We start from the raw sequence: 25,769 nt of genomic DNA, 5'->3' as shown, positions 1-25,769 counted from the left end.
CTCACCATTCAGCAGTTCCCCCCCCCTCCCCCGCCCACCTCCATCCCTCCCGCCCCACCGTGCTCCACTTACCAAATGTTAATTTTAACAAGTCCTAACATTTCCCCGTTTCAGAACAGAGGAAATGCAAAGTGATCACAGAACCGCCAGAGGTCACTCAGCAGAGCCCAAGGGCTGGCCCCTCTCTCAGCCCAGAGCGCGGCTCCGGACCCCACATGCTCACTGTTAGCAGGTGAGTGGTCCTCCTGACTTTGAGCTCCTGTGTAAGGTCCTTCCTCTCAGTGAGGAGGTGGCTTTCTCCTGTCCCTGCATTGGCTTCAGTCTGTCCAAGTCCCCTTTGCACCCCTGCCCTCTGACCAGCAGAAGCTGCCTGCAGCCTCTCCTGAGATGGGTTGGTACTTAAAAAAAAAAAATTTTTTTTTAACGTTTATTTGTTTTTGAGACAGAGACAGAGCATGAACGGGGGAGGCACAGAGAGAGAGGGAGACACAGAATCCCAAGCAGGGTCCAGGCTCTGAGCTGTCAGCACAGAGCCCGAAGTGGGGCTTGAACTCACCAACAGTGAGATCATGACCTGAGCCGAAGTTGGACGCTTAACAGACTGAGCCACCCAGCCAACCCGGCTGGTACTTTTGAAGTTACCTAAACAGCGACTTTGCCTGCTGTAGTCTTTGTGGCTTCATACCTCATTGTCATCAAATACTCATGATGGGGCTCACGCTGCATGGGGAGCCAGACCTGTAAAGAGAGTCTTGATCCCTTGCGGAAACAGACCATTTGAGCCCATCAGCGTTTGCCTTCTCTGCGCCAGGCACTAGGGGGACAGGGGTACCCAGTCTGCTTCCTTGGCTCACAGCCTGCCTAGTGCAGGCGTCTAAAAAGTCATCGTTGTCACCAAGTGCTGGGGAGGTTAAGGAGACTTGGTGGGGAGCCGCTGAAGACGGGGGTTGGGGGAAGAGCGACGCGATCGGAGGAATTTTAGGAAACTCTGGCCTGTGTGGAGCGCGGGGTGAGGGAGGCTGTGCGCCGGCGAGGACGCTGGATAGGAGCAGAATCCGTACCGCGTTCTCGGGGTGACAGCTCACGAGGCCGTAAAGTCGGTGTTTCCCACCCTGGCCACGCGGCTCAGGAAGCTGACTTGCCGGCCCTGGCGCTCCCCTTGACCCCACCCCGGCCTGCAGTCTCGGGAGATCATTCCCGAAGCCCCTAGGCACCTGAGGCGCAGACGGAGGGAACTTCCCGGGCCACCGCCTCTGATGCGGAGGCCGCTCCGCGACTGGAATCTCCTACAGCCAAATGCGGTACTTGCCGGCTTTCGTCCTTCGCCGCAAACCGGCGGAGCGAGAGGCTCCCGCGGACGCCGCCGAAGGTCAGCGGGCCTCCGTTTCCCCGGCGACGGTGGGCGGCCCGCCTGACGCATGCGCGGCCGCCCTCCGCTGCCTTGGACTACAACTCCCGCCGTGCTCAGCGCGCTCCCGTCCCCGGGCTCCCGGAAGTGGAGCCCGGGGGGGGGGGGCGTCTCCGACCTTCGAGCGGGGGCGAGCAGACCCGCTGGTTCCGGGAGGCGCCGGGAGCGAGGACCCCGATGCCGGCCAGCGGAGCCCGCGATGGCTTCCGCTGGAGGCGGCGACTGCGAGGGCGCCGCGCCGGAGGCGGACCGCCCTCACCAGCGGCCCTTCCTGATCGGGGTGAGCGGCGGCACCGCGAGCGGGAAGGTAAGGGGCTGAGCGGCCCGGCGGGGCCTGCGTGCAGCTCGATCCCCGCCCCCTGAGACTCCGGGCGGCCCGTTGCGGCCTCTAGCCAGAGAAGAGGCTGCCAAGGCGCCCCCCTCTAGGGTGTGGGCGGAGCGGGGGGCGGAGCGGGGGGCGGAGCGGGCGCGGGGCTGCGGCCGTGGTGGGCAGGCGGGGCGGGGGGCGCTTGCCCTCGGGCCCCCACCCCCACAGCCTTCCCGCCGGCCTGGTTCCTCTGGGGCCCCCAGTACGTGCTGCCCCTGCCAGTGCCCCGCGGCCCTACCCCGAGCCCAGCCCCACCTGTCGCCGGCCTGCTGGGCAGTCCGTGGGGGCTGGTGGGTCGGTGTCCCCAGAAGCCAGCTCCCTGCACAAACGGCCGGGAAAGGGCCGCCCCGTGGCAGGAGGAGCGGGTCCAGGCGGGAATCCCGTTTGTGTATTCCCAGTCCACTGTGTGTGAGAAGATCATGGAGCTGCTGGGCCAGAACGAAGTGGACCACCGGCAGCGGAAGCTGGTCATCCTGAGCCAAGATAGGTTCTACAAGGTCCTGACTGCAGAGCAGAAAGCCAAGGCATTGAAGGGCCAGTACAATTTCGACCACCCAGGTGCAGCGCAAGACCCTGAGGGGAGCAGGGGAGGACAGGCCAAGGGGTCTGGGCTCCACGGTCGGATGGGGATGCAGAGAGGCCCGAGTGCTTCCTTGGAATTTGCCTGGCCCCCTGGGCCCCGAGCAGCCCCGCAGGCGTTCCCAGCTTCCTTGGTTGGAGCCAGCCAGGAAGTCGCCTCGGTGGAGGGGACCACCCCTGGGGTCCCGGAGAAATCCATGCACACTTCCAGCTGTTTGGGGTCCTTGGTGCACAGCGTTTTGCATTTCCCCACCTGCCCTGGGGCCAAAGTCCTTGAGAGGCCAGCAGGGGAAGCAGTGGGTAAACCAGAGGGCGGACTCTGGTCTGATCTGGTCTGGTCAGGGGACAGGTGGAAATGGGGTGGATAGATGAGGGGAGAGAGCCGGCCTGCCCTTGCCTGCCACTGCTGGAAGACTTCACCCTGTGGCTGGCACCCATCTTTCTTTCTTGGGGGACACGTGGGAGGAAGGCCTGAGGAGTGTCCGTCGGTGGTTATTTCTCAGAAATGGAAGCAGATGGGGGCGCCTGGGTGGCTCAGTCGTTAGGCGTCCGCCTTCGGCTCAGGTCACGATCTCACGGTTTGTGGGTTCGAGCCCCAGGTCGGGCTCTGTGCTGGCAGCTCAGAGCCTCGAGCCTGCTTGGGATTCTGTGTCTCCCTCTTTCTCTACTCCTCCCCCACTCAAGCTCTGTCTCTCAAACTAAATAAACATTAAAAAAAAAAAAAAATAGAAGTAGATTTCTAGCCCACCTACCTCCCTGGGCTGGCCACTCAGGAAATCGCTGGGTGCAAACTTCTGTGTGGGACAGGAGCCTGGGCAGCGGCCCCGTAAACGTAGTCTGCAGGGGCGGCTCCCAGTCCAAAATGTTCCTGAGGGTCGTGGCTGGCCGACCCCGAGGCAGAGGAAGTCGCTCCGTCCCCGGCACAAGGGCACCTGGATAGATAGTCTTGCCTTTTGTTCTATCCCCCGCAGATGCTTTTGATAACGATTTGATGCACAGGACTCTGAAAAACATCGTGGAGGGCAAAACCGTCGAGGTCCCAACCTATGATTTTGTGACCCACTCCAGGTGAGCAGTGGTTCCAGGGAGAGGGACTGTTTGCGGGGGGGGGGGGGGGGGGGGCGGTGGGGGGAGCAGCTAGCACGTCCCCGCCGGGGCGTCCACAGACTGACCTGCCCTGTGGTCTCTCTGCACGCCCACCCCTCCCCCGCTGCGATCTGTCCCCCTCCACGCCGACTGGGCCCGGGCCCCCCGGACCCCGGATCGCCAGCAGGGCCCATCTCTGGGTCTCCCCTCACAGGTTACCGGAGACCACGGTGGTCTACCCTGCAGATGTGGTCCTGTTTGAGGGCATCTTGGTGTTCTACAGCCAGGAGGTCCGCGACATGTTTCACCTGCGCCTCTTCGTGGACACGGACTCCGACGTCAGGCTGTCGCGAAGAGGTGAGGCGGCCGCGGGCCTCTCTGCCCCTGGCCGAGGCCGGCCGCCGGTCCTCACCGCCCTCCTCTCCTTGCCCCAGTTCTCCGGGACGTGCACCGCGGGAGGGATCTGGAGCAGATTCTGACCCAGTACACCACCTTCGTGAAGCCGGCCTTCGAGGAGTTCTGCCTGCCGGTACCTCTCGCCTACTCGGGACCCTCCTCTTCTCCCTTTTCGAGAGGGACCCCTGGCGCCCTGTTCCGGGAGAGCTGAATCGTGGGTGCACAGGGTCTGATTTGCGAATGGAGAGATTAGCCCACTGCACCTCGTTCCCAGGCCGTTCCCAGCTCTTGAAGCGTCTTTTGCGTCATCGCTTTCTCTGCCTAGAAAAGCCCCTCGTCCCCCACGTCCACGCGGCTCACCTCCTCTCTGCTGCGGGCCTTGACTCACCCCACGTGCTCACCCCAGGAACCCCCTGCTCCCCCTTCTCCAGGCACCTCTGGTCTCACACTCCCTGCTTTGCTGGCCCCTCTCAGAACGGGAAACGCCACGAAGGCAGGGACGTGTTGGCTCGCGGCCCAAACGGACACAGACGTGGCACACCGTAGGCGCTCCGTCCCCCTGTCCCTGCCGCGTGTTTCTCCAGGCTGCGCGTGGCTGGCTCTCCAGGTCCGGGTGGCCTGCGGGGAGGCCTTCGCCGTTGCACGGCCATCTGTCATGTCCTCCACCTTCGGTTCTAACTAGATAGGGTTTCCAGGCGCTTCTCGGGGGAAGCTTAATATTTTGCTTCTTAAAAGTGAAATACGGCACAAAGGCACTCGAACGCGGCTTCCTGCTCTCGGTTAAGTTGGACAAACGAGTTCCCTCTCCCGTTGCTTGAAGAGAACGGTTTTTATCTCACGTTCACGTTTTCTGAAGCGCCCGGAGAATGGTTAGAGAAGTAAATGGTTATATCCCGTTATTCACAGGAAGATGTGTGGCAAAGTAGGTGGTGTACGGCCAAACTCTGGGTGCCCGGTCTGGCGGTGACCCTGCGTGGGCCGCCCTCGAACTTGCCACTCGTTTTGCTCACAGCCTCACACCGAGTCCAGCCTGGGTGGCCGAGTCCCTCCCCCACCCCCGGGAGCACGACCTTTCTCAGCTCTGCATGGGGTTCCATCCCTCCTGCCCCTCGCCGTCCCCTCGTCTGCACCCCACCAGGGAGCAAACCTTGTGGAACCAGCCTGGCCCCCTGTGCTCACATCCTCGGCGGGTCCCCACCGCCGGCCTGTGTGGCTCATCTCTCGTGACGTGCCCTGTCGGTCCGTATCGACACGCCTGCAACCCTGCACGCCCCGCGGGCCGGTCCCTCAGCCCCGACCCGTTTCCCTTTGCTCTCCCTCTGCTTTGCCTGATTCACGTGTGTCCCCCTCAGCGGCATCTAGTTGGGGTCGCTCCTCGGTGGCCCTGTGCCTCCTAGTGTATCTGTCTCCCTGCCCGTACCTAGAGGGGCACCTGCTGGGGAGGGGTTAGCGAGGGAGCAGGTGCTGACGACGGCCGGGACCCGGTCTGCTGCCACCGGCCTGCTCACCGCACCGGGCCTCCTGCAGAAAGCTTCCTAGTTCCTGAGGAGGAAGGTCACGTGTTGTGGCAGGACGCCCCGCTGCACTTGGCTCGGTGCGCTGTTTGCACAGAGAAATGTGCCCACGGTGGCGTCCACGGGAACACGCGAGAGACACCAGGGGAGAGACCCGTCTCTTCCGGCTGCCTCCGGTTCTCCTTCTTGTTTTGCCTCTTGGGCCACTGCCTCCGGCTCCTGGCTAAGCCCTGAATCGCGGCCCCACTGTCTGCCACGACACCGGTCCCTGCCACGCCCTGGGGCTGCTCTCCTGCCATTGAATCTGGCCTCAAACAACTAGAAGTCACCCCGGGGCGGGGGGGGGGGGGGGGACACGACAGATCCTTACGAGACCCCCGTTTCTGCCTTGCAGACGAAGAAGTATGCCGACGTGATCATCCCCCGAGGGGTGGACAACATGGGTAAGAACCCGCCCCGCCTCCTCCGTCTGCCTCCCGGAGCCCCAAAGCAGACCCTGCCCGGTCCTGGCACCGTTCCTGAGGCTGGGACGGTTGCCTGTCCGTGCACGTTAACGACACAGGTTCCAAGTATTAAAAAAGGGGTTTGACACGTCGTACACCTTAAGCTGACCCGATGCCGGTCGTCAGTTATAGCTCAGTAAAGCTGGGAAAAGATGTGTATCGACGGGGGAGTCCCTCATTCACAGAGAGCGGCCTACCCAGGCTCTTGGTTCACAGAAACCCCCGCAGACCAGGCCGCCGAGTTTCACTGGGCTCACTGCCCGACCCGCGTCTTTCTGTCTGCTGAGACGCCACCAGGCCCAGGGCCAGGCCCAGGGCCGCCGCGGGCTGGCGCGGCCCAGCGAGCCCGCGGCAGATTTTTCGCTGGCCTGGAGGCCTCGAAGGGGAACGGGCGCGGCTCAGTGCACTCTGTCTCTGCTACAGTGGCCATCAACCTGATTGTGCAGCACATCCAGGACATCCTGAGCGGCGACATCTGCAAGTGGCACCGAGGGTCCAATGGGCGGAGCTACAAGAGGACGTTTCCCGAGCCGGGAGACCATCCCGCGGTGCTGACCTCCGGCAAGCGATCGCACTTGGAGTCCAGCAGCAGACCCCACTGAGCGGCGGGGTGCCCGGCCTCCCGGGCGGCCCCCCGCCCCCGCCCGACAGACCGCTCCGGCTGTGTCCGGAGATGCCTGCCCCCCCCTGCCCCCCGTGGACGCAGCTGCTGCTTCCTCTCTGCGTCTCACGGTACAGACGGGGGGGTGGGGGTGGAGCGCGAGGATCACGGGGTTCCTCCCTGTTGTGGGCAGACCTGCACCTGTGACACGCAGCCCCCCGGGATGGCGGCAGGCCCTCCTGCTGCCTTCACCTGCTTCCTCACGTTCAGGAAGCTTCGAGTCCATCTTTAAGTTACTGAGAAGCGTGCCACAGAACGTGTGGCGAGCAAGTCACGTATCTCGGGAGCATTGAGCAGCCCGCCTGGACGCCGCGGCTGTCCCAGTGTGTTCGACGGGAACCCGCAGCGTGAGGGACTTTGTCCAGGACGATCTCGTTCCCACACAACGTGTGACCGAAACATAGGTTTGGAGAGGGAGCGTTTCCCCTTTTTACGTGTTACACGTGCGAGTGTTTTGTTTCGTTGTTATTTATTCTACCGTTAGTTGTGACCTAGTGACGGAGTCTCGTGCCCCGCAGTGGGGTGCGACCCGGTCTGGCACGCACGGATGTAGGAGCCACCGAGGGGTCTCCTTCCTCCTGGCCCGTGCGCCAAGGGCAGAGTCGAGGAAGGAGCCCTGGGAACAAGCTTTCCATAGCCAGCCTCGGCCGCAGGGGACGGGCCCCACTCCCCAGGCCCGAGCCCCGTCCCCGGCCCTGCGGGTTGGGACAGGAGGCAGGCTGGCGCCCGCCGTGTCCACACACGGTCCTACTCGGGGTCAGGCCTCCCCGCTTGCGGGAGCCACCTGGGCCCCGTATGCTCTGCGGACAGGCCTTCCCGAGTCGGGGCGCACCGTCCAAAGGCAGCCCGTCTCCCTGCACACACCTAGAGTCCGCGGCCGCACGGACGATGCCCGGGCTCCATGTTGTCCTGCTTTGTCTTCCCCTCCCCAGTGGCCCCGTTCCTGTAAAAGCGACGCTTTGCCGTTGCCACCAGCTAAACCGCACGGGCACTTCTGGTTTCCTTCTAGCGAGTACTGTGTGTAGTGACACGGATGGGACCTCAGTTGGGCTTGGCCGAGCTCCGTGGCTGCTCTCTGAGGTGTGTGTGGCAGTCTTGTCCAGCTTGTTTTCTCCCCTTCTGGAGAGAGAATCAATAAATAACACGAGTTGCCAATTTGTCCCTCTTTTAATTCTACACGGAAGGCAGGTTCAGGACGCGGATCCGCGGGGCCGGAATACACATCACGTGCTGCAGGTGCCGCTCGCCCACGCACCTCAGCCGAACCCCGCAGCGGGGGGGGCTGAGAGTCGGCGGCAGTGAGGGTCCTCACTGCAGTGGCCAGAATCCCACCTCTGCTTCTTCAAAGGCTTATCACTCAGTGGCTTGTGTGACACCACCGTGTTCGGAGCGCGTCCTCAAGACCTCACCGGGGGCAGGTCCAGCGGGCGCTCGGGAGAGCGACCGGGGCCTTGGCTGGCGCGACCCTCGCTCCCTTCCTGTTTCTCCTCCAGCGGGAGTCCCACACTAGCCTGGTTCGGGAGGTTCTTGGGCGTTAGTGGACCCAGAAGGCCGCGTTCTTTAACGCCTGGAACAAAGAAACTTTGTTGCTCAAAACAAACTTTGCTTATCCAGGGACTGTTTGAAAAATGAAACCGCAGTAGCCCGGCCAGCCGGCCAGGTTTAGGGCTACCCTGTCACAAGAACACCCCCATAAAAGTTCTGCCTCGCCCCGGCCCCGGCCCAGACCTTCACCGTGTTTGTGTCCCGCTAGTATTTGCGAATCAAAATGTCCCAGCTGTCCTTCCAGCGAAGGGCCTTCAGTTCACCGGGGGAGAGTGACTTGTCCCCGTAGGTGAGCGGGCGCAGCGTGTTGAACACGTGACAGGCGCAGGAGTACCACGCCACAAGCAGGGCGCTGAAGAGGCTCCTCAGGAGCTGGGTCCTGCGGGCACCAGGGCAGGGCACGGGCATGAGGGACCCTGTCACCCTCCTCACGCCCTGCCTGATGTGCCGAAAGTGACCCTAGTGCATCTTCCCGAATCTTCCATCTACACCCACGATCCCACATTCAGCGTCGTCGTACCACAGCCCTCCCGAGAGGCTCTGCGGCCCCCGACCACCCCGGATCCCGAGTCCACGCCCTTTGGTCCGGCTTCCAGAACTCGGGTTTACGCATCTCTCCGCTGTAGCTCTGTGCACCGGGCAGCCCCGCCACGGGGGTCCTTCCCCATCTCCCACGCCCGCACCTCCTCTCCCAGCCAGCCCCAGCTTCCTCCCCTGGCGTCCCTGCTGTGACCTCAGTCCGTCCCACGCCACACTGAAGCCGTCACTCCGGGGCCCCGGGGAGGGCCTGCACCTGCACAGGTGGTCGCTGATGTGCTGCAAGACCACGGGGAGCAGAAGGATCTGGAAGGTGAGCGCCGGCAGGTAGTGGTACAGGAAGAGCGTCTTCTCCATCAGGAAGAAGGGGACGTAGTTCACCGCCCAGCCGCCGGCACACAGAGCCCCCGCCAGCACCCAGCGCAGCCAGGAATCTGGGGCGGGAAGGTCGCCCTGAGCCAGCGCTGCTGACTCAGGCCTCGCCCGCAAAGGCCCTGTGGGTCCCCGGAGCTGCCTGCCTCATCTTTCAGGGTGCCCACTCGCTCCTCCCCCACCTCCTGACCCTTCCCGTGATCTCTGGGGAAAGAGCGGACTGTGTCATAAGAACTTTCCAGTGGCTTCCTGCGGGGTCCTCACCATCCCGACCCTCTGAGCCACACCAGCCCCCGGGGTGGGCGGGGGGCAGGCCCAGCTGGTCCCCACGGTCCCTGGCTTGTCCGGGATCACCACCAAGTGGGTCAGCCTCCCGTAAGAGCCGTGAGGGGCTGTGTTTGTGCGCCCGGCCGGCCCGCTGGGTCAAAAGTCAGCGGGAAGAGTGGAGACGGGCCACACGGCTCCCGAGGCCTTTGTGGCCCCGCCCTGCCCAGGTCCTTACAGCTCTTCTGTCTCAAGATGGTTTACAGTGGTTTCTATTACTGTAAAGCACCCCTGCCCAAGAGATCGCCTGCTGGCCACTCTGTGCCATCCAGCCATGCCGGAGCGTGCAGGCACTCAGGCTGTCACGTCCTGAGGTCACAGCAAGAGCTGCCTGGTACCCACACTTCCCCAGAGAAGCCTCTGGCACAACTGGGGAAGTCAACCGCAACATTTTGTCTCTAAGGAGACAAAAATTGATTTAAGTTCCTTCTATGCAGAAAATCGTCTAAGGTGCAGGATCCTGGTGAGGCCGGGCTGTCACCAGAAGTGCTGTGAATGCCGGTCAGAAACAAGCTGCGTACTCGGGGCACCTGGGGGGCTCAGTCGGTTAAGCGTCTGACCGGCTCAGGGCACAATCTCGCGACTCACAAGCTCGTGAGTTCGAGCCCGGTGCTTGGAGGCTGGAGCCTGCTTCGGATTCTGTGTCTCCCTCTCTCCCTGCCCCTCTGCTGCCCACGCTCTCTTTTTTTAATGTTTGCTTTCGAGAAAGAGACAAAAAGAAAGAAACCGGCCGCACTAACCCTCAGGGAGGTCACAGATCTTTCTTCGGCGTCTAAGCAGGTACCAGAAGAAGAGCAGAGTGTAGACCACAGTGGCGAGGCTGGCCGAAGCCCAGATCACGACGTTCCCAAGCAGGTGGATCTGAGCCTGTGAGCACACAGGGACACACCGTCGGCCATCGACCGCCCAGAGGGATAAACCCTCGATGACGCTCGCCTGTCTGCCGGCCTTCAGCCCGAACGCTGGCGCAGGCTGGGACCCCACTGCCGATGGACGTGCCTATTCCCAATGAGTCTCCCTCTGGAAAAGTGCTAAGCTCCTTGATCTGGTAGGCAGAAACCCAGCCGGGCGCGGCCGGCACTCTTACGTTAACAAGGGCCAACCCAGAGCCACAAAGGGCCAAGGACCCTGCTTCCCGGCAAGTGATGGCTCGTCCCCCGCTCCGGCGGGAACGAGAGAGGTGAGCGTTTTCAGCATGAAAATTTGGGGAGTATCTGCTGGCGACCGACTGGGCGCCAGCTCCAGGGCCGTTGGTCCTACTGGGACAAGAGGGACGATACACATGGAAACAGCACTGGCGGGCTCGGCTGCTCATGCTCCGCGGGGCATACAGCTTTTGTCAGGAAAGGGGAACAGCGTTGCTCCCCCCAGAGCAGTAAAGCCTGGTTCCCGTCAACGTGCAGACGCGTAGGACCTTACTCGTCACGTGAGGGAGGGAGCACCCTCCTGGCAGGAGCACTGACCCTGTGCTGCCGACTCGTGTAGGGAAAAAGCCCATCGTGGGCTTCCGTGCGGAGGAAGGCCCTGGAGGAAGCCAGGCTGGGTAGGACGCGGTGGCTGCTCTTAACGCCACGGGAGTCTCGAGGGACAACCGTGACGGCCGCCAGCGCGAGCACCCACTTACGCTGGTCCTGGGATGCAGCCAGTAAGCGATGCTGGTGTCCAGCGTGACCCAGTCCAGTGGCGACGAGCTGTACTTGTGCTCCGAGCCGTCGCTCTTGGCCGTCAGCATTCTCCACTGCAACAAGGCCACAGGCTTGAGGCGGGCGGACAGCCAGACGCCTCACCGCGCAGGGACCTGTCCCGGTCACGGGGGCATCCCGCTTCCCCTGAGACGCGGCCCCAGAGCTCCAGCCACCCTGTCTGCAGACGAGAGAACTGAACTTGGTGCTGAGAACGCTTTTAGAGACGGGACCCCGACTTTCTGCTTCTGACCTCTCTCGGGCCCCATCGTGTTGACCGTGGCACGCGATGACCTGACCCGGGGGGGCTCAGCGTGTACCACGCTGCTGGCTGGGCTCTGACTACTCCTGCCCCTGACGTCACAGGCCCCCCCCCCCACCCCGGGCTGACAGTGGGGCGCTGGCCACTTCCGGAGACAGAGGAGCCCGCCCCACTGAGCCAGGCCCCAGGCTGACGCCGGGGAGGGAGCCGCTCTCTGGGGCGCAGTGCCGCGTGGCTGGGGGCCCGCTCCCCCACGCACAGCCATGGTGCGCCCACCCGCCCGCCCCCACCGTGTCACCTGCAGCTCCAGGAACCTGGCCAGGAAGCTCAGGTTCCTGTGAACGTCCATCTGCGTGGGCGAGTGCAGTTCCACTTCTCTCTCCTTCTGCTCCTGGCCTGACAGACACACCGGACCCAGAAGAACGTGAGCGGAAGGCCGGGGAGCCCGCGACACAGCCGTGGGCGTGGTGAAAAGCGGGCCTCCCCTCCTCAGACCGCCCACAGCGGCTGCGTCAGACCGTGTCACTCCGCTCGGCTCTCCCCGCCGCGCAACGGGACGGCACCCACCAAATCGAGATCTTTCCAGTCAGACAGCTCAGCTCATACCGCCTTCCGGCAACACTTCCGAGTGACGGCTTCGGTTGCTCACGGCTCGGCTGAGCGGGGAGCAGCGTGGACAGCGTGTGCAGCCCCCGCCGGAACCAGAGCCCGCGGGGCCGGCGTCCTGGTAAAGGGGCGGCGACGGGTGGCCAGCGGGCCAGGCCGGACTCACTTTTGCCGTAGCGGTGCTCCTCCACGTTCCACACGGTGCTCTCGTGGTAGCCCCGCGACAGCTTCTCCCCGACGACCTCCAGCTGCCGGAACCCCCAGTCCGGGAGGTGTGCCCCGCTCAGCTGGCAAAACCGAGGGAGGCGGGGCGTGACTGGGAGGCTCGAGGCCCCGGCTCAGGCCCGCCGCCCCCGCCGCCCGGTCACTTTGTCTGCAGCCCCCAAGGGCGACAGCCTCTCCCCCGTGGGGCCGTCACGGTGGGATCCAGTGGTGAGAAGTTATAAAGTCCTCCCTCGTCAGTGGGCAGGAAACACGGAGAGGACCTTGGCCAGATGCGCTGCCCGCTAGGAGCCCGTTCGGCCCGAAGGATCCGTAAACCGATTTCACAAACCCCCCCGCCCAGACGGGCGAGCCAGACGCGGCGCCCGCTCACCTTCAGGACCGCGGAGGTGTTCACATGCACCAGGCGGACCTCGGACAAGATGGTCTTCCAAACCCCCGCGTCGGAGTCTCTGTTTACGATGTCCTGTGAAAGCAGACCCCGTCCGTCGTCTCGTTCCGTCCCCCACTTCCTTCCACGGAACGTGAGGACCGGTCGCCAGACGACACTGCCCCAGGCCGGCACGAGGGGCCAAGCTCCGGGAAGCTAAGAGGATGGCGGCCCTGACCTCGCTGCGGACACCCAAGCCCAGGTGCCGGTGCCGCGGGTCCGGGGCACACGCCGCCCTCCCGCAGAGTTGAGGGACCTCCGAGCGCTGCCTTCTCTGGCAAGTGCACACGTGGTCCCCGACAGGTCCTTGGAAGGGACTCCCCAGAGTGCACGACGGAAACACGAACGTCACAAGAGCACTGGCCTTGTCATATCTTATCGCAGCCTCGAGAAGACCCCGTGAGGCCTGTGCTGCCGGTGAGAACCAGAGGGCCCGGGGGCCCGGTGGGCACGGCGAGGAGGCCTGGCCGAGGAGCACGGCCCATGCCAGCCATCTTCCGGCCCTGTCCCAGCTCTGTGAGCTCCCGTGGGAAGTGTGGCTGCGTGGGGCTGAAGGTGCTACCGGCAGGGGCAGGGGAAGGGAGGGGGAAGAGGGGGAGGGGGAGGGGGAAGAGGGGGAGGGGGAGGGGGAGGAGGGGGGAGGAGGGGGGAAGAGGGAGGAGGAGGAGGAGAAGAATCAGCGACAGCAGGGCGGCAGAAAGGGCGGTGGGTAGGACCCTCAGTAGAGATTCCAGGCTGGGCTGGGCGTGGAGTGTGTGCGTCCGGCAGGGACATCGGGGGGGGGGGGGGGGGGACGAGCAGTCTGCAGGCAGACAGCTGCCCACGGAGACGCAACGCGGCAGACACAGCGTGCACACGAGCACCGACAGCAGCCTCGCGGCGCCGGCTTTGCTGGGACGGCCTGCGAGCGGCACCGCACCCCGTGGGATGTGCCAGTCACGCCCGCGGGAACCAGAAGCGGGGCGAGGAGGCTGGCGTTCGGCGGGCAGCTGCTGCCGCCGCGAGGAAAGCCCGCCTCTCGTTAGGGAGGGCCCCCCAGCGGGTCACCACGCTCAAGGGACTGTAGCGGTGTTTGCGAGCACGTTCTTAACTCCTGCGGGCTCAAGGACCCAGCCACGGAACGCTTTCCTCCTGCCTTCTCTGCTGGACGCGCGTGCAGCCCTGGAGAGTGACTCTGTGGGGACGGCACGTGCCCCTGGAGGCTCCAAGGAAGGGCGACCACAGCGCCCGCCGCCTCAGCGAAGGGCCACCCCAAGGAACCACCCGACTGAAGGGCCAAGCAGCCCCTGGGGAAACTCTGGGGGGGGGGGGAGCGCGCTGGTTAACATCAGGCTCCCCTGGTCAAGGGAGGGGGGCCGAGGCCCCCGACCCCGTGTGTTCAGTGACCTGGAGGCTGAACAAGCAACCAAGTCAGAGGGAACCTTCACCTGGAGGCCCACGTGAACCATACAGCCGGCGTGGAACACTGACCCACCGTTCCATAACCTCGTAACCTCGTCACTGCCTCAGGGGAAGTCTCTGTCCCCAAGGAAAACACCTATGACCTTATCACTAAAAGTCACTAATTTTACATCGAAATCAGAATTGTTTTTTGTTTTTTTTTTTGAGATTTTATTTTTCAGTCGAGAGAACAAGGAGGAGAGAGAATCTTAAGCACGCTCCACACACTGTGCAGAGCCCGATGCGGGGCTGGATCCCATGACTCTGGGATCATGACCTGAGCTGAAATCCAGAGTTGGATGCTAAATCGACTGAGCCACCCTCGAGATTTTCAAGTCATCTCTACACCCAACGTGGGGCTCGAACTCAGGACCCTGAGATCAAGAGTCACCTGCTCTGCCGAGGGAGCCCCTGGGCGCCCCTGAATCGGAACCGCTCCAAATGGCGGTTCTGAACGGTCACGTTACAAAGGATGCGGTACTGATGGCCATTAAGCCCCGTTTCCGGCGGGGACTCACCAGTCTCCAGAGGTTCTGAGAAGGCATGGAGATGTTGTAGTCGACGTAGCAGGATACCTCCTGCGAGTGGGGGCTCATGGGCGCCGCGACGTCGTGCCTGGAGAAGGAAACAGGCTTGCGGAGGGACTGCCTCAGGCTGCTCCGAAAAGGCGTTCACGAGATCTTTAAGGGTCCCCGAGGACGCACCACCCTGGGGCTTGCTGATAAACGTGACATGGAAAAGGCAGCCGCCTGCCACAGTCACACCTCTGGGGGAAAGGACACGTGACGAGGGGTCTGACAGAGGCGTCGTGTCGCTGGACAAGCGCCCACGATCCCCCAGAAGCACGACAACGTGCATCCGGCAGCTCCCGGACAGCCCGGCCTCAGAAACGTCTGGGCCACGAAGAGCACTGTCGGGGGACAAGGTGCCCTCGGTGCCGGCGGCCTCCAATGTCCAGAAACACCCACCACCCTCGTTCGCTGTGTCCTACTGTGCGCTGGGCACTATGGAGCATCTGGGGACCCCACAGGGAACGGAGTCTGTCTCACACCCTGCAGAAGGCAGACCTTCACACACATGGACGAGAGAGTGGCAGGCTTGTAGGCACCACCGATAAAACCAAAGTAGCAGGGAAAGTGCCCGGGAAACGCTCTGAGGTGGTGACGTTTCAGTGGACACAGCAGGCCATGGGGGCGTGAGTCCAAGAACTTTCCAGGCCGATGGAGCAAGTGTCAAGGCCCCAGGGGTGCAGCACTTGGTCGTGGGGGACAGCAGAGGCCAGGGTGACTGCAGGGAAGGTGACCAGGGGGTCACCAGGGGCAGATCCCAGGGAGCCTGCAGCCAGGAGAAGTGGGGACGTTGAGTGTCAGGGCCCCACCGTGGAATCCACTGGAGTGCTTCTGGCCAAAAGGCCAGCACTGTGTTCACAGGGCACCGCTGTCGGGGGGTGGGGGGAATAGAGGCAGAGGTCGGGGCACCGGCCCCAACAGCACAGGGATCAGGCCTGGCCTGGGCCGCAGTGAGAACGCGGACGGGAAGAAGTGGTCTTATCTGAGGAGAGGAAGGGAACACAGAGAAGGACCCAGGGGGCGGCTCAGCAACTGACTCCTTCCAGAGAGAAGCAGGCCGGAGGCCGGGAACCTGCTGTACCCCAAAGCCAAGGTCTGCGGTGTGGCCTCCGGGGGGAGGCTGGGACCCGAGGCACAATTCACGGGTCCTGGAGAGCCGTGAGATGACCCACGAAGCCGGGTGGATGAAGAGACGGGGCCCGGGCCCATCGATGTGCGGACGGCTCAGGTCAGGTGAGGTGAGGGCTGAGAACCGACACGTAAGGACCTTTCCCAGCCCCATTGAGCCCACGTTTGAATCCTTCTCGAATTCACGTTTGCTTCAAGCAACCGGACTTCACTTCATCCTGTGCGGGAAGCAACTCCCGTGCTCGCCCCAAACTTGTCTTTCGAAGCTCTGGGGCCTCCCGGGCTCGCACTGCTCCTTGGCGCCCACCGAGTGCAGGGTCCCGCGCGGGGCCGCCCCAGGGGAGGCAGACGCGGCTTCGCCGGAGAGCCCGAGGGGGACCGAGGGGGCCGAGCAGGGACACTCACGTGTTGAGGAAGCGCGTGGTCATGCCGTGCACCAGCTGCACCACGTCTCCATGCCGCACGGGCCTCGGAGGGTTGCTCACCACCAGCTGGTGCCTGCGGGGACAGAGGGCCGGCTGGGACCGAGCTTGGGCCCCCGCAGAAGCACCGCGCCCACCGGGCGGCAAGGGCTCCACATTCTCCCACCGGTGGCAATCTGTACCTTATGGGAGGTGAATTCGTAAAAAACAAAACACCCAAGTCTGGTTAACTCTTTCCTGAGACCTCAGGCCACTTTCCAAGCTTCCTGTGGTGACCCCACTCACCATCACCACTCTCTGGTTGCTCTGTGTTTCTCTACAAATGGCAGAGTGGCAGACACACCTGCACCCGCCCAGAAATCGCTCGAACGGATGGAATCTGTTTTCCGGCAAGCCCTCGATGAAAGCGTACTAAGGGCCCGTCGGGTCGGCACCGTGCATGCGGTCAAACAGTCGGACGTGGCCGCTGGCCTCACGTCACCGCAGTAAATGGGGAACACAGCCGCCGAGAGAGCAAGCTAAGCAGCAGCCAACGGTTGTGCCACGACGGACACGGGGAAGCCATCGGGCCACCCACAGGGAGGAGGGCGGTCCAGGCCGCCTCCCAGAGGAGCCAGCTGAGTAGGACTGTTCCGGCCAGAGGGGCAGCACGCATGGAGCCTGCCTTGCTCCAGAAACGCAGGGCCAAGGGCAGAGGTCTGGATTGCACTGGATGGGCAACAGCACAGCCTGGCTGACGGAGTGGACTGGGAGAGGGGGACAGGGGGGTCCTCCGTCTGGGAGGCCTGAGCAGGTGAATGCCCGGGGAAGGTGGGGTGGATGGTGACAGGGGAGCGTTTGGGATGCACCTGTACAGAACCCAGGGGTGGGACAGAGAGCGGCCAGTTCACGGAGGAAGGATCTACCCCCCGACTGTGGCTCATCAGCACGGAGCGGCTCTCGGAGCTCCGAGGGAGGAGGTGCACACGGCGAGGAGCTCAGGAGCCGAGCCCTGTCCCGGAGGCCCAGCACCTGCACGCACCTCCCAGGGTCCTTTACGATCCACCAGTTGTTGACGTCTTTGAAGGGGTAACAGGTCACCTGCTGCTGGTGCGAGCTGCCTCGGCCGTTCTCGTATCTGTGAAGGAACCAACACAGAAACGCGTCTGCCAGCGGGCGGCAAGCAGCCTCCTCTCCAGGTCCCTGAGAATGTCACCTAGCAGGGTGGGGGGCTGCGGGGGGTGGGGTGGGGAGGACGAACGTCTAAGTCTAAGCGGGGCTGGAAGACTCCGGCAGGAGGCCGTGTCCAGCGTGGAGGGCGCACAGCTGACACGGCAGAGCCTGAGCCCTCTGCTCCTCAAGTCCCTCTGTTTTATACACAGAAACGACAAGGTTTATTGATAATCAGACTCTCAGAGCCCAAAGTCTTTGTCTCGTGTATTTCTTTCCTTTTTCCTTTTTTCCACGCTGTGGAGTCTAACGCAGGGCTTGAACTCATGACCCTGAGATCAAGAGTCAGACGCTTCACCCAGGCGCCCCCCATAAACTTCATTTACAGTGAAAGCTGGTAACAGCCAAAGTGTGAAACAAACCAAACGTGTTGCAATGTTCGAGTTACAACGGCCACTTTCCTTACATCATGGGGTAGGTGCTCTGGTGGGAATGAAGCCAGCAGGGCACGGGTTTGCCAAAAACGTTCTTCAGAGTGACCTGGGAACCGTAGGCCACCTCCAGGGGCTGGCCCTGCGTGATCCGAGCCAGCCCTCCCTAAGACAAAAGCGAAAAGGGGCAAGTGAGAAGGGGGGGGCCGATCTCACCAGCCTCACTGATGGCCACACCTCCATGGGGGGGGGGGACATATTCACAGTGGTGGCCGTTGTTATCACGTCACATAACTGTGATGACAGGGGACCTAATCGTAATGTCACGTTAGGTAATCGCTAACACAGCTGCTGAGGACTGGATGCCGGCTCTGGGCCCAGGCGCTCACCTGCCCTTCCACAACACCCCTAAGATCCGACAGCATCTTCGGAGAAGGGCAACCCTGTCCATTCAAAAGGTGAGAAAAGTAGGAACGGGATGAGCTGACAGATTTGTGCAAACACCCAGAGCAGCACTCAGGAGCGGGTCCGTCTGACTCGTGTCTCCTGTCCTAACCGCCCCGACTGGCTCCTTTCGCTATCGCCGCAAAGTCAGTATGAACGAACGCCAGAGTCGAGCTCGTCCTCGGAAGCATTTGCAGCTGCCCGGAGTTTGCAGGACGTCATGAGGTCCCGGGGCAGGTCACACGGAAGGGCTGACCCCTTCGTGCAATAGCTCACCGTCAGCGTGTGCAGGATTAATTTAGAAATACTAAAGCGGATTCCTCTTGACTCGGTTTTCCCCTAAACACTCGACGTTTATATGAGAAAACTTTGAGTCCACCCCTGTCCTCTTTTTTTAATGTTTTTATTCATTTTTGAGACAGAGAGAGACAGAGCATGATCAGGGGAGGGGCAGAGGGAGAGGGAGACACAGAATCCGAAGCGGGCTCCGGGCTCCGAGCCGTCAGCACAGAGCCCGACGCGGGGCTCGAACCCACGATCCACGAGATCATGACCTGAGCCGAAGTCGGACGCTCAACCGACTGCGCCACCCAGGCGCCCTGTCCCTGTCCTCTTTCTAAGGGGGCCGCGGCACCGCGTCTTACCTCCAAGCTGGCCTGGAAGGCACTGGACATGATTTGATCGTGGGGCCCAGAGCGGTAGACCAGACTCAGGTGGACGTAAAAGAACAGAAGGTACATGGCGGCCGGGACGACCAACAGAGCTGCCGCGCGGGCCAGCAGGTGACAGAGCACAGAGACCTACACGGGACGGAGACGCGTCACGTCCTGCCCCACGCAAAGGCACGCGGGTCAGCAGCCGGGCTCGGGGCTCCACGCGGCCGCCCGTGGGGGGCTCACGGAGGTCTGCCTTTTGAGAAGCCTTTTCCGCCAGCCGCGCCCGGCACAGCCCTCTGCCCCGCCCCGGGACAGCCGCACGCCCCGCTCAACTTTAGCACCTACGTTTGACAGACTCCGGTCTCCTATCAGGTGCCAGGCGTGGACGCCAGCGACAGCGAGCACGAGCAGGTACGTGAAAACACCCACGTATTTGACGCTGAAAGGACACGATGAGAAGCCGTTGCGACGAGGCTCAGAAGCAGGAGGCCGCCAACGCCGCCTCAGACCCGTGGACCAAACTCACCCCACGGCACAGGAGCAGGCCACTCCGGTCAGCGTCAGCCAAAACCACCAGCTCGGAGAGAAGGGCCTGGGGTCAAAGAGGAAGAGCGAAGCTGGGGACGGGTCACCAACGACCACCCGAAGGCCAGAGAGGGCACGTTTCTCAGACCTCTCGGGGTCGGCTGGCTGTCCCCGAGCTTCAGGACGGGAAAAACGAACGCTCGTCTCCCAAATGTCGGCCCTGGCAAAATCTCTTTTCAGCCGGGATATCTCTGCAGTTACTTTAAAGTACGCAAAAATGAGGGGCGCCTGGGTGGCGCAGTCGGTTAAGCGTCCGACTTCAGCCAGGTCACGATCTCGCGGTCCGGGAGTTCGAGCCCCGCGTCGGGCTCTGGGCTGATGGCTCAGAGCCTGGAGCCTGTTTCCGATTCTGTGTCTCCCTCTGTCTCTCTGCCCCTTCCCCGTTCATGCTCTGTCTCTCTCTGTCCCCAAAATAAATAAACGTTAAAAAAGGAAATTTTTTTAAAAAAAAGTACGCAAAAATGAGAACGTATTTCTGGAGTCAGGAAGGAGCAAAGGGCCAGTCCAGGTGACAAAAGGTAGCCAGCGGGCGGCTCTCCGAAATGAAAAGGCATCAGACCGCCTCAGGTCAACAAACCACCCGAGCCCTTCTTTCTCACGAACTAGGAAGGGCGTGTCACATCCTGCATACCTCTGCTTTTGGGAGTTGGAGAACTTCAGGTAGGACAGCACAGCCAACAGATTAAAGAATATTAACACGGACTCCAAAAGCATTAGCCTTGACTGAGTGATGAGAGCGTTCTCTGTTGCAAAGAGGACACACGTGTCGGTTGTGATGTAGTGAGGGCAGATGTACGAAGGTCGAAGCACCCACGGGAAGGGCCTGCCCTCAAAGTCACGGCACGTGGGAAGTTCGGGACTGGGGGGCCGGACGGGGCGTGGTCCAGAACCACGAAGGCAGGTTCTTAGGCGAGAATCATGCCCAGCAAGACCTGTGCAACCCTGGGCGAGTCGCCGAACCTTTCTGAGTCTCTATTTTTCCCATTTGCCCAAGGAATACCAACTTGGTGGGGCTGCCCGTTAGGACAGGACACTGGTTCAGGGCCTCCGTTAGAGGGGCCACTCACTCCACAAACCCTAGTTCTTTGTATTTTCTCACATGACTTCTCATCTTAGTTTTCAGTTGTCCATAAACCCGGGCCAGACTTGGCTGGAGGCGGAGGCACCACGGAGCATCCGGGAGCCCCGTCTGCGCAGCCCCACCCCCACATAGGACTGCGCAAGTCTGAACACACGGTCCCGCCACCCTGCAGCCTGGGAGTCGGGTGACTCCCAGAGTCAAATCTGGGCGAACCGGGCACACTTCCCTCCATCCTGGGAGTAGGAGACACCACGGGGGGTGGGGGGTGGGGGCACATCTGGGCGCCACGCTCACACATAACAAAGGCCAGTGCTCGGTTCTTCCCTGCACGACCCCAAAGCAGGCCGAGGCCCGGTCTTACCGATGAGCATCAGCAGGGCGGCCCCCATGGCAGCACAGTGAGAGAAACCAAGCTCCGACAGGATCTGGTAGGCCATGGGGACCGACAGGGCCCCCGTGAGGGCGGGCAGCAGGCGCAGAGACCACACGGGCACGTTGCTGCTGTATTCTGAAAGAACAACCACACTCAGCTGAATGCACCATGCACACACCTTCATATGCTGCAGCCGTGTTTTCCAACAGGGCATCGCGTTCACAGAACCGGAAATGCAAGTCTGCAAAACTAGGGGCCGTGTCAGGAACGCAGGTACAAGCTACAAATGAAAGCTCTGAAACGAGCCGCGTGCACTCAAAACCTAGCTCTCGTTATGCCTAAAAACAATGCCCGACGATTCTGGAATTGGTGCTTTACTCATTTACAAATTTACCTCACTTTTCCCCCAAAACATTGAGGCAATGTAGAAAATTTACACGTACAAAAAAGTGACTGTCGTCTGATGCCATGTATGCAACGTGCTACGTATGCCAAAAACTCAGGATGCGATAGTTACCACGACTAAACGCTAAGAGAGTTACCAGATCCTTCCGAAGTCTTCTGCTTAGACCGAACTTCCCATACCCTGGACACATCATAAACCACGCTTGTTAATCCCTATGAAAGCCACTCTCCCACCATTGTGATACGTACACATCAGTATAAGGGCCATGAAGATGACTTTTACCTGCTCCGATTCTGTTCCACAAGAAGTTACCATCGAATCCTCCTAAATAACCTGAAACAGAAGACTGATCGGTAACTCAGCCATTCAGCAAACGGTTCTGGAGTTGCCAGACCGTGGCAGGGAACAAGGAAACAATGACAAATAATCAGAAATTTCACTTACAGGTCTTATTTCATTATTACTTTTCTTAATAAACTGCCACAATTTTATTCAGTTAGTTGTTTTTTTTCATTTTTCTTTTTTTTTAGTGTTTATTTTTGAAAGAGAGTGAGTGGGAGAGGGGCAGAGAGAGAGAGAGAGAGAGAGAGAGAGAGAGGGAGGGAGAGGGAGGGAGGGAGGGAGAGAGAGACACACACACACAAAAACAGAGAATCTGAAGCAGGCTCCAGGCTCCGAGCTGTCAGCACAGAGCCCAATGTGGGGCCTGAACCCACAAACCGCCCTCGCTTAGAAGTCTTAAAAGGATACTTCTCTCGGTAACGAATTCCTACCTCCCAGTGCCAGCAGCATGTGGCCAAATGGTGGTCCACTGCCATCCAAAAAGAAGATCCGCTTCATGTAAAAAGAGATGTACTGCCCATAATACACTTCATCGAAACTGAAAAGCAAACCCACGTGAGATTCAACCGGAAATCTTCAGCAAACAAAGGCGCAAGGGTAACCATATACCTGTTCCCGAACAATGTTAGAAAGTGCTCAGCAAAGGTCAGAACTTTTGCCTCAACTGCACTCCGTCCCCAAATACGGAGACACGGGCACGGCATCATCCACCAGGACAGGAGGGAAAACGCACAGAAGAACAGCCACACATACTCTGCATGTTTGTCTAACACAGACTCTATTTACCCCCACTGTTCCCATTGAGGGACGTGCTAGCAGGCGGCCTATTGAAAAGCCACAGAGACCTGACGCTAATCCCGTTCACCACCACTTGTGTGACAAAAGGGTCCAGAATCACACCTGGTAACCAAACGAAACAGGGGCAGCTGTGAAAGCAAAACACGCAGAAACTAACCGCAACAAATGTTTCAGTCAATCGGGGACATTCAATGACACTGTCAATATTGCTGTTAATTTCTTAGGCCTGCTAACGTTAATATGGTTTTTGTTCTTTAAGACTCGTCATCTTTTAGAACTATACCGAATTACTTAACCATGCTGTTTATGGCTTGCTTAAAAAAATCCACCACGAGGGAGGGGTGGCTAGGAATTGATAACTTGTTGAAGCTGGGTGATGAATACTGTTTGGAAGGGCCGTTATATCGTTCTCCCTACTTTTGTGTACGTTCAACGTTTTCGGCCACGAAAAGTTAAGCAGAAAGTACACAGGTATTAACCAGATAGTGGCTAGCACTGTGATAACAGCGGTCACGTCCCGTTATAATAAAAGATGCTCTCTTTTTTTAATTTTTTTTTTTAACGTTTATTTATTTTTGAGACAGAGAGAGACAGAGCATGAACGGGGGAGGGGCAGAGAGAGAGGGAGACACAGAATCTGAAGCAGGCTCCAGGCTCTGAGCTGTCAGCACAGAGCCCGACGCGGGGCTCGAACCCACGGACTGCGAGATCGTGACCGGAGCCGAAGTCGGACGCCTAACCGACCGAGCCACCCAGGCGCCCCAAAGGATGCTCTCTTAAGGTTAGTGACGACTCACTTCCGAATTCATCAATCCTCCTCCCTCCACCCTTGATTTTAAATGGTTACCTAAGCTGTGGCACCTGTTTCATGGGCCAGGTTTCACCTGCTAGAAAACTACCGGTCAAGACGTGATAGGCAGACTCAGCAGGGGCCGTCCGGGGGACAAACCGGCCTCTCCTCTGCCAAAAGCACCTGTCGCCAGGAAGCCCAGAATTCCACTCTCCCACCTCCGCTGTTCAGAAAGGCACTTCCGGTCACCGGCGCATGAACAAATGACAACCCTTTCCGAATCCGCCCCCCCCCCCCCCCCAACGGAGTTGTTTGGCTTACACCACAGCCCTTGGATAGGAGAGCTGCCACAGGCGGCTCAGTAACCCCATTGCAGTCAGAGCCACAACGTTCAAGTTGATGTCAGCCGTCACCACGACGGGGTGCTTCAAAAATCCCAACATCCTGTAGAAAAGCAAAAGCAGGTCCTCGAAAACACCCTAGAAAACAAGGGAAGAGATGACGTCAATACATAAGCGGCAAACCTGAAGGCCCCCAGACGCTAGAGAAAGGATCACAGCTGCCCTGGCTCTCAGGCGGCGCTAGGAAGAACCACACGCGTCGTGGGCTCATTGAGAGAAAGTCGGGAGGGCACGAGCAGTCAACTAAGGTGAGGGTTTGGGAACCTCATGCCCGAATATTCACTCATTCAACGACGCACCCCACGAACACCAGCTGAGCACTTCTTGGAAAGGAGCTGCTTTCAGAAGCCCGCTCACCTCGGTGACCTCGACCTTCTGACCCTCAGAAGCCTCCTCGTCTGCCGCTAGCATCTCCGCTCCTCCCCTACCCGCCGCAGCACCATCACCTAGGCGCCCCCTTCTCACCGTGGGGGTGCCTCTGCACCCAGGCGCCTCCGTTTCGTCCCCGAGGCGTCATCTTCCCTTGACGCCCCCTTTGTCGCACCAAATAAAGCTGCACCTGGGGTCTGGCGGTCCCCCTCTCCGCAGAGATCTCATCTGCCCCAGGAGGCCCCTACTGCTCTTCCAGACATTCCCCCCCCCCCCCCATCATGGGCTGCACTGGTCCCGCGCCACCGTCTGCCCCAAAGGTTCCATTCGCCCGAGTACCCCTCCTTTTCCCAAGGCTGCACCTGCCGGGGCGCCCGCCTTTCTGCTCGCACTAGCCCTCGGTCCCGCCCCCCGTCGGCTACGACGCCGACGCCGACGCCCCCGCCCCGGCTCGTCTTCAGGCCGCGTACGCGCGTCCCGCGCAGGCTCTCCCGGGTGCCGCCCTGGTCCCTGACGCCCCCAACGTACTCGCGTTTCGTCGAGTTCCCGCAGCGCTGCTCCCGCATCCGGCCCCGCCTCGGATCTGCCGTGGGGCGGGGGGCTGACCGTTAGGGTTTCTCGCCGCGCGCGGGGGCGAGGCTGCTCGGCATGCGGCACCGCCCACGCGCCGCCTGCTCGGCGCTCGATTCGCCTTGCCTGCGGAGCCTTACGCGGGGGAAGCGCGCGTGCGTCGCGGGCCCGGGCGTCGCGCGTCGCGCGTGCGCACAGGCGCGGAGGTCCGCCTCTGTGGTACGTCGTTAGCGGCCTGGGTGGGTGTTCTAAGATCGCCGCGCCCAGGGAACGCTGCGGTGTCTTTTTACAAAACAAGACAGTAGGGCCTTGTCCGCGTGCCTCTCAGCGCGAGCAACCCGCGTGGGGGTGTCCGCCCCGAGCCCGCGGGTGAGCACGTGCGCCGGGAGGGCGGGCAGGGTCAGTGCGGCCCCCGCACCCCGCGAGGAGCCTGCCCGAGCCTGCCCTGCAGGAGACACAGCGCCTTTGGCCAGGGAACGGCGGGGCCGGACGGTTAACCGACAGCGACACCACCGTCCTCCCCAGCCTCGCTCTTCCTGGGCCTCTGGGGTATGTATGCTTTCATCTCGTGGACGGAAAGGGTGCTGCTGATTTGAAAACTGCAATTAAGGTTCTTGATCGTCTGCAAGAATTTTTATTTCCGGGAATGTTGGTCAACCCAGCATTAGAGAACATCGGTTAAGTGTGTGGTGATTGAGGCGAGTTGCCCCCTTGTCATGCCCCGCATTGGGCTCTGTGCTAACAACTTGGAAACTGCTTGAGTTTCTCTCCCTCTCTGCCCCTCCCCTGCTGGTGCACACACTCTCAAAAATAAATAACGAACTTAAAAAATGTGGTGGTTACTTCTGACAAGCAGGCTTCCCCCAAGGCTGTGTAGACCGTGCAGGGGCTCCCTGGGCCTGGAGAGGAGTGGGGCTGGCTCCTGGTGTAGTTCCCTAAACTCCTGTCCCTGGGGGCAGTAAATCCAGGGAAAGGGTACGGATGCTAGAGCTGAGACAGCCCGTGCCCAGGTCCCAATTCAGGAGTCATTGCTCATGGAAAGTGTCCAACCTGGGAGTAATTTGTAAGCTGCTTACATCAATTGGTGCCAGGCAGCTATGTTAACTACTACCGTTACCTCTTTGAATCCACACGACCCCATGAGGTGGGCACAGTTCAAAGTGTGCCTCTGGGGTGGGGAAGTGTCCTTCCCCGCTCCCAGTCTTGCAGTTGTGGGGTGTGGGGTGGGCAGAACCGAGGATCACCGCTGGGACTCCGATCCAAGCTCCTGATCCTTCACTGCCCCCAGACGAAAGAACTCCTCCCTCCTACCCCAAAGCGC

The 25,769-nt window shown here is 61.0% G+C and overlaps 2 protein-coding genes across 10 annotated transcripts; one reads left to right on the top strand and one right to left on the bottom strand.

The window, feature by feature from the left end:
* Positions 1-1,459: 1,459 nt before the first annotated feature.
* Positions 1,460-7,670, top strand: UCK1 (uridine-cytidine kinase 1). Of its 4 annotated transcripts, XR_006295145.1 has the most exons (9): positions 1,475-1,715; positions 2,174-2,333; positions 3,326-3,422; positions 3,655-3,797; positions 3,875-3,969; positions 4,849-5,022; positions 5,745-5,793; positions 6,277-7,063; positions 7,122-7,670. XR_006295145.1 is itself a non-coding variant. In XM_043567174.1 (8 exons), exons 1-8 carry the CDS (start codon positions 1,608-1,610, stop codon positions 6,453-6,455), a joined length of 1,005 nt encoding a protein of 334 aa, XP_043423109.1. In that variant the 5' UTR covers positions 1,475-1,607; the 3' UTR covers positions 6,456-7,670. The 4 variants fall into 4 exon arrangements, 3 of the variants coding, with proteins under 3 accessions (XP_043423111.1, XP_043423109.1, XP_043423112.1); XM_043567174.1 differs by having other exon boundaries at positions 6,277-7,670; XM_043567177.1 differs by lacking the exon at positions 4,849-5,022 and having other exon boundaries at positions 1,483-1,715; positions 6,277-7,670.
* Positions 6,965-24,599, bottom strand: POMT1 (protein O-mannosyltransferase 1). Of its 6 annotated transcripts, XR_006295144.1 has the most exons (22): positions 24,407-24,551; positions 23,430-23,552; positions 21,952-22,058; positions 21,461-21,511; positions 20,761-20,907; positions 19,950-20,061; positions 19,260-19,325; positions 19,079-19,172; positions 18,722-18,877; positions 17,669-17,799; positions 17,075-17,170; positions 16,037-16,129; positions 14,453-14,549; positions 12,438-12,530; positions 12,009-12,129; positions 11,535-11,632; positions 10,917-11,030; positions 10,033-10,159; positions 8,853-9,030; positions 8,243-8,438; positions 7,770-8,081; positions 6,965-7,633 (listed from the first exon to the last, which is right to left on the bottom strand). XR_006295144.1 is itself a non-coding variant. In XM_043567171.1 (21 exons), the coding sequence occupies exons 2-20, from the start codon at positions 23,549-23,551 to the stop codon at positions 8,264-8,266; spliced, it is 2,178 nt and encodes a 725-aa protein (XP_043423106.1). In that variant the 5' UTR covers positions 23,552-23,587; positions 24,407-24,599; the 3' UTR covers positions 7,666-8,081; positions 8,243-8,263. The 6 variants fall into 6 exon arrangements, 5 of the variants coding, with proteins under 5 accessions (XP_043423106.1, XP_043423108.1, XP_043423104.1 ...); XM_043567171.1 differs by lacking the exon at positions 6,965-7,633 and having other exon boundaries at positions 7,666-8,081; positions 23,430-23,587; positions 24,407-24,599; XM_043567173.1 differs by lacking the exon at positions 6,965-7,633 and having other exon boundaries at positions 7,666-8,081; positions 8,249-8,438; positions 23,430-23,587; positions 24,407-24,597.
* Positions 24,600-25,769: the final 1,170 nt, after the last annotated feature.

This window comes from Prionailurus bengalensis, chromosome D4 (assembly GCF_016509475.1).
Source record: "Prionailurus bengalensis isolate Pbe53 chromosome D4, Fcat_Pben_1.1_paternal_pri, whole genome shotgun sequence".
NCBI classification, from domain to species: Eukaryota; Metazoa; Chordata; class Mammalia; order Carnivora; family Felidae; genus Prionailurus; species Prionailurus bengalensis.
The sequence above is the reverse complement of the archived record's forward strand: the minus strand, read 5'-3'. Positions and strand labels throughout refer to the sequence as shown.

Excerpts from the sequence above, each read along its gene's own strand:
- UCK1 (XM_043567174.1), top strand. The coding sequence starts at position 1,608 with ATGGCTTCCGCTGGAGGCGGCGACTGCGAGGGCGCCGCGCCGGAGGCG. Across the intron at positions 3,798-3,874 it reads CGTCAGGCTGTCGCGAAGAG|TTCTCCGGGACGTGCACCGC; the intron begins GTGAGGCGGCCG and ends TCCTTGCCCCAG. Across the intron at positions 5,794-6,276 it reads CCGAGGGGTGGACAACATGG|TGGCCATCAACCTGATTGTG; the intron begins GTAAGAACCCGC and ends TCTCTGCTACAG.
- POMT1 (XM_043567169.1), bottom strand. The coding sequence starts at position 24,444 with ATGCGGGAGCAGCGCTGCGGGAACTCGACGAAACGCGA. Across the intron at positions 12,531-14,452 it reads CTCAGAACCTCTGGAGACTG|GACATCGTAAACAGAGACTC; the intron begins GTGAGTCCCCGC and ends CTGCTTTCACAG. Across the intron at positions 8,439-8,852 it reads ATCAGCGACCACCTGTGCAG|GACCCAGCTCCTGAGGAGCC; the intron begins GTGCAGGCCCTC and ends TGGTGCCCGCAG.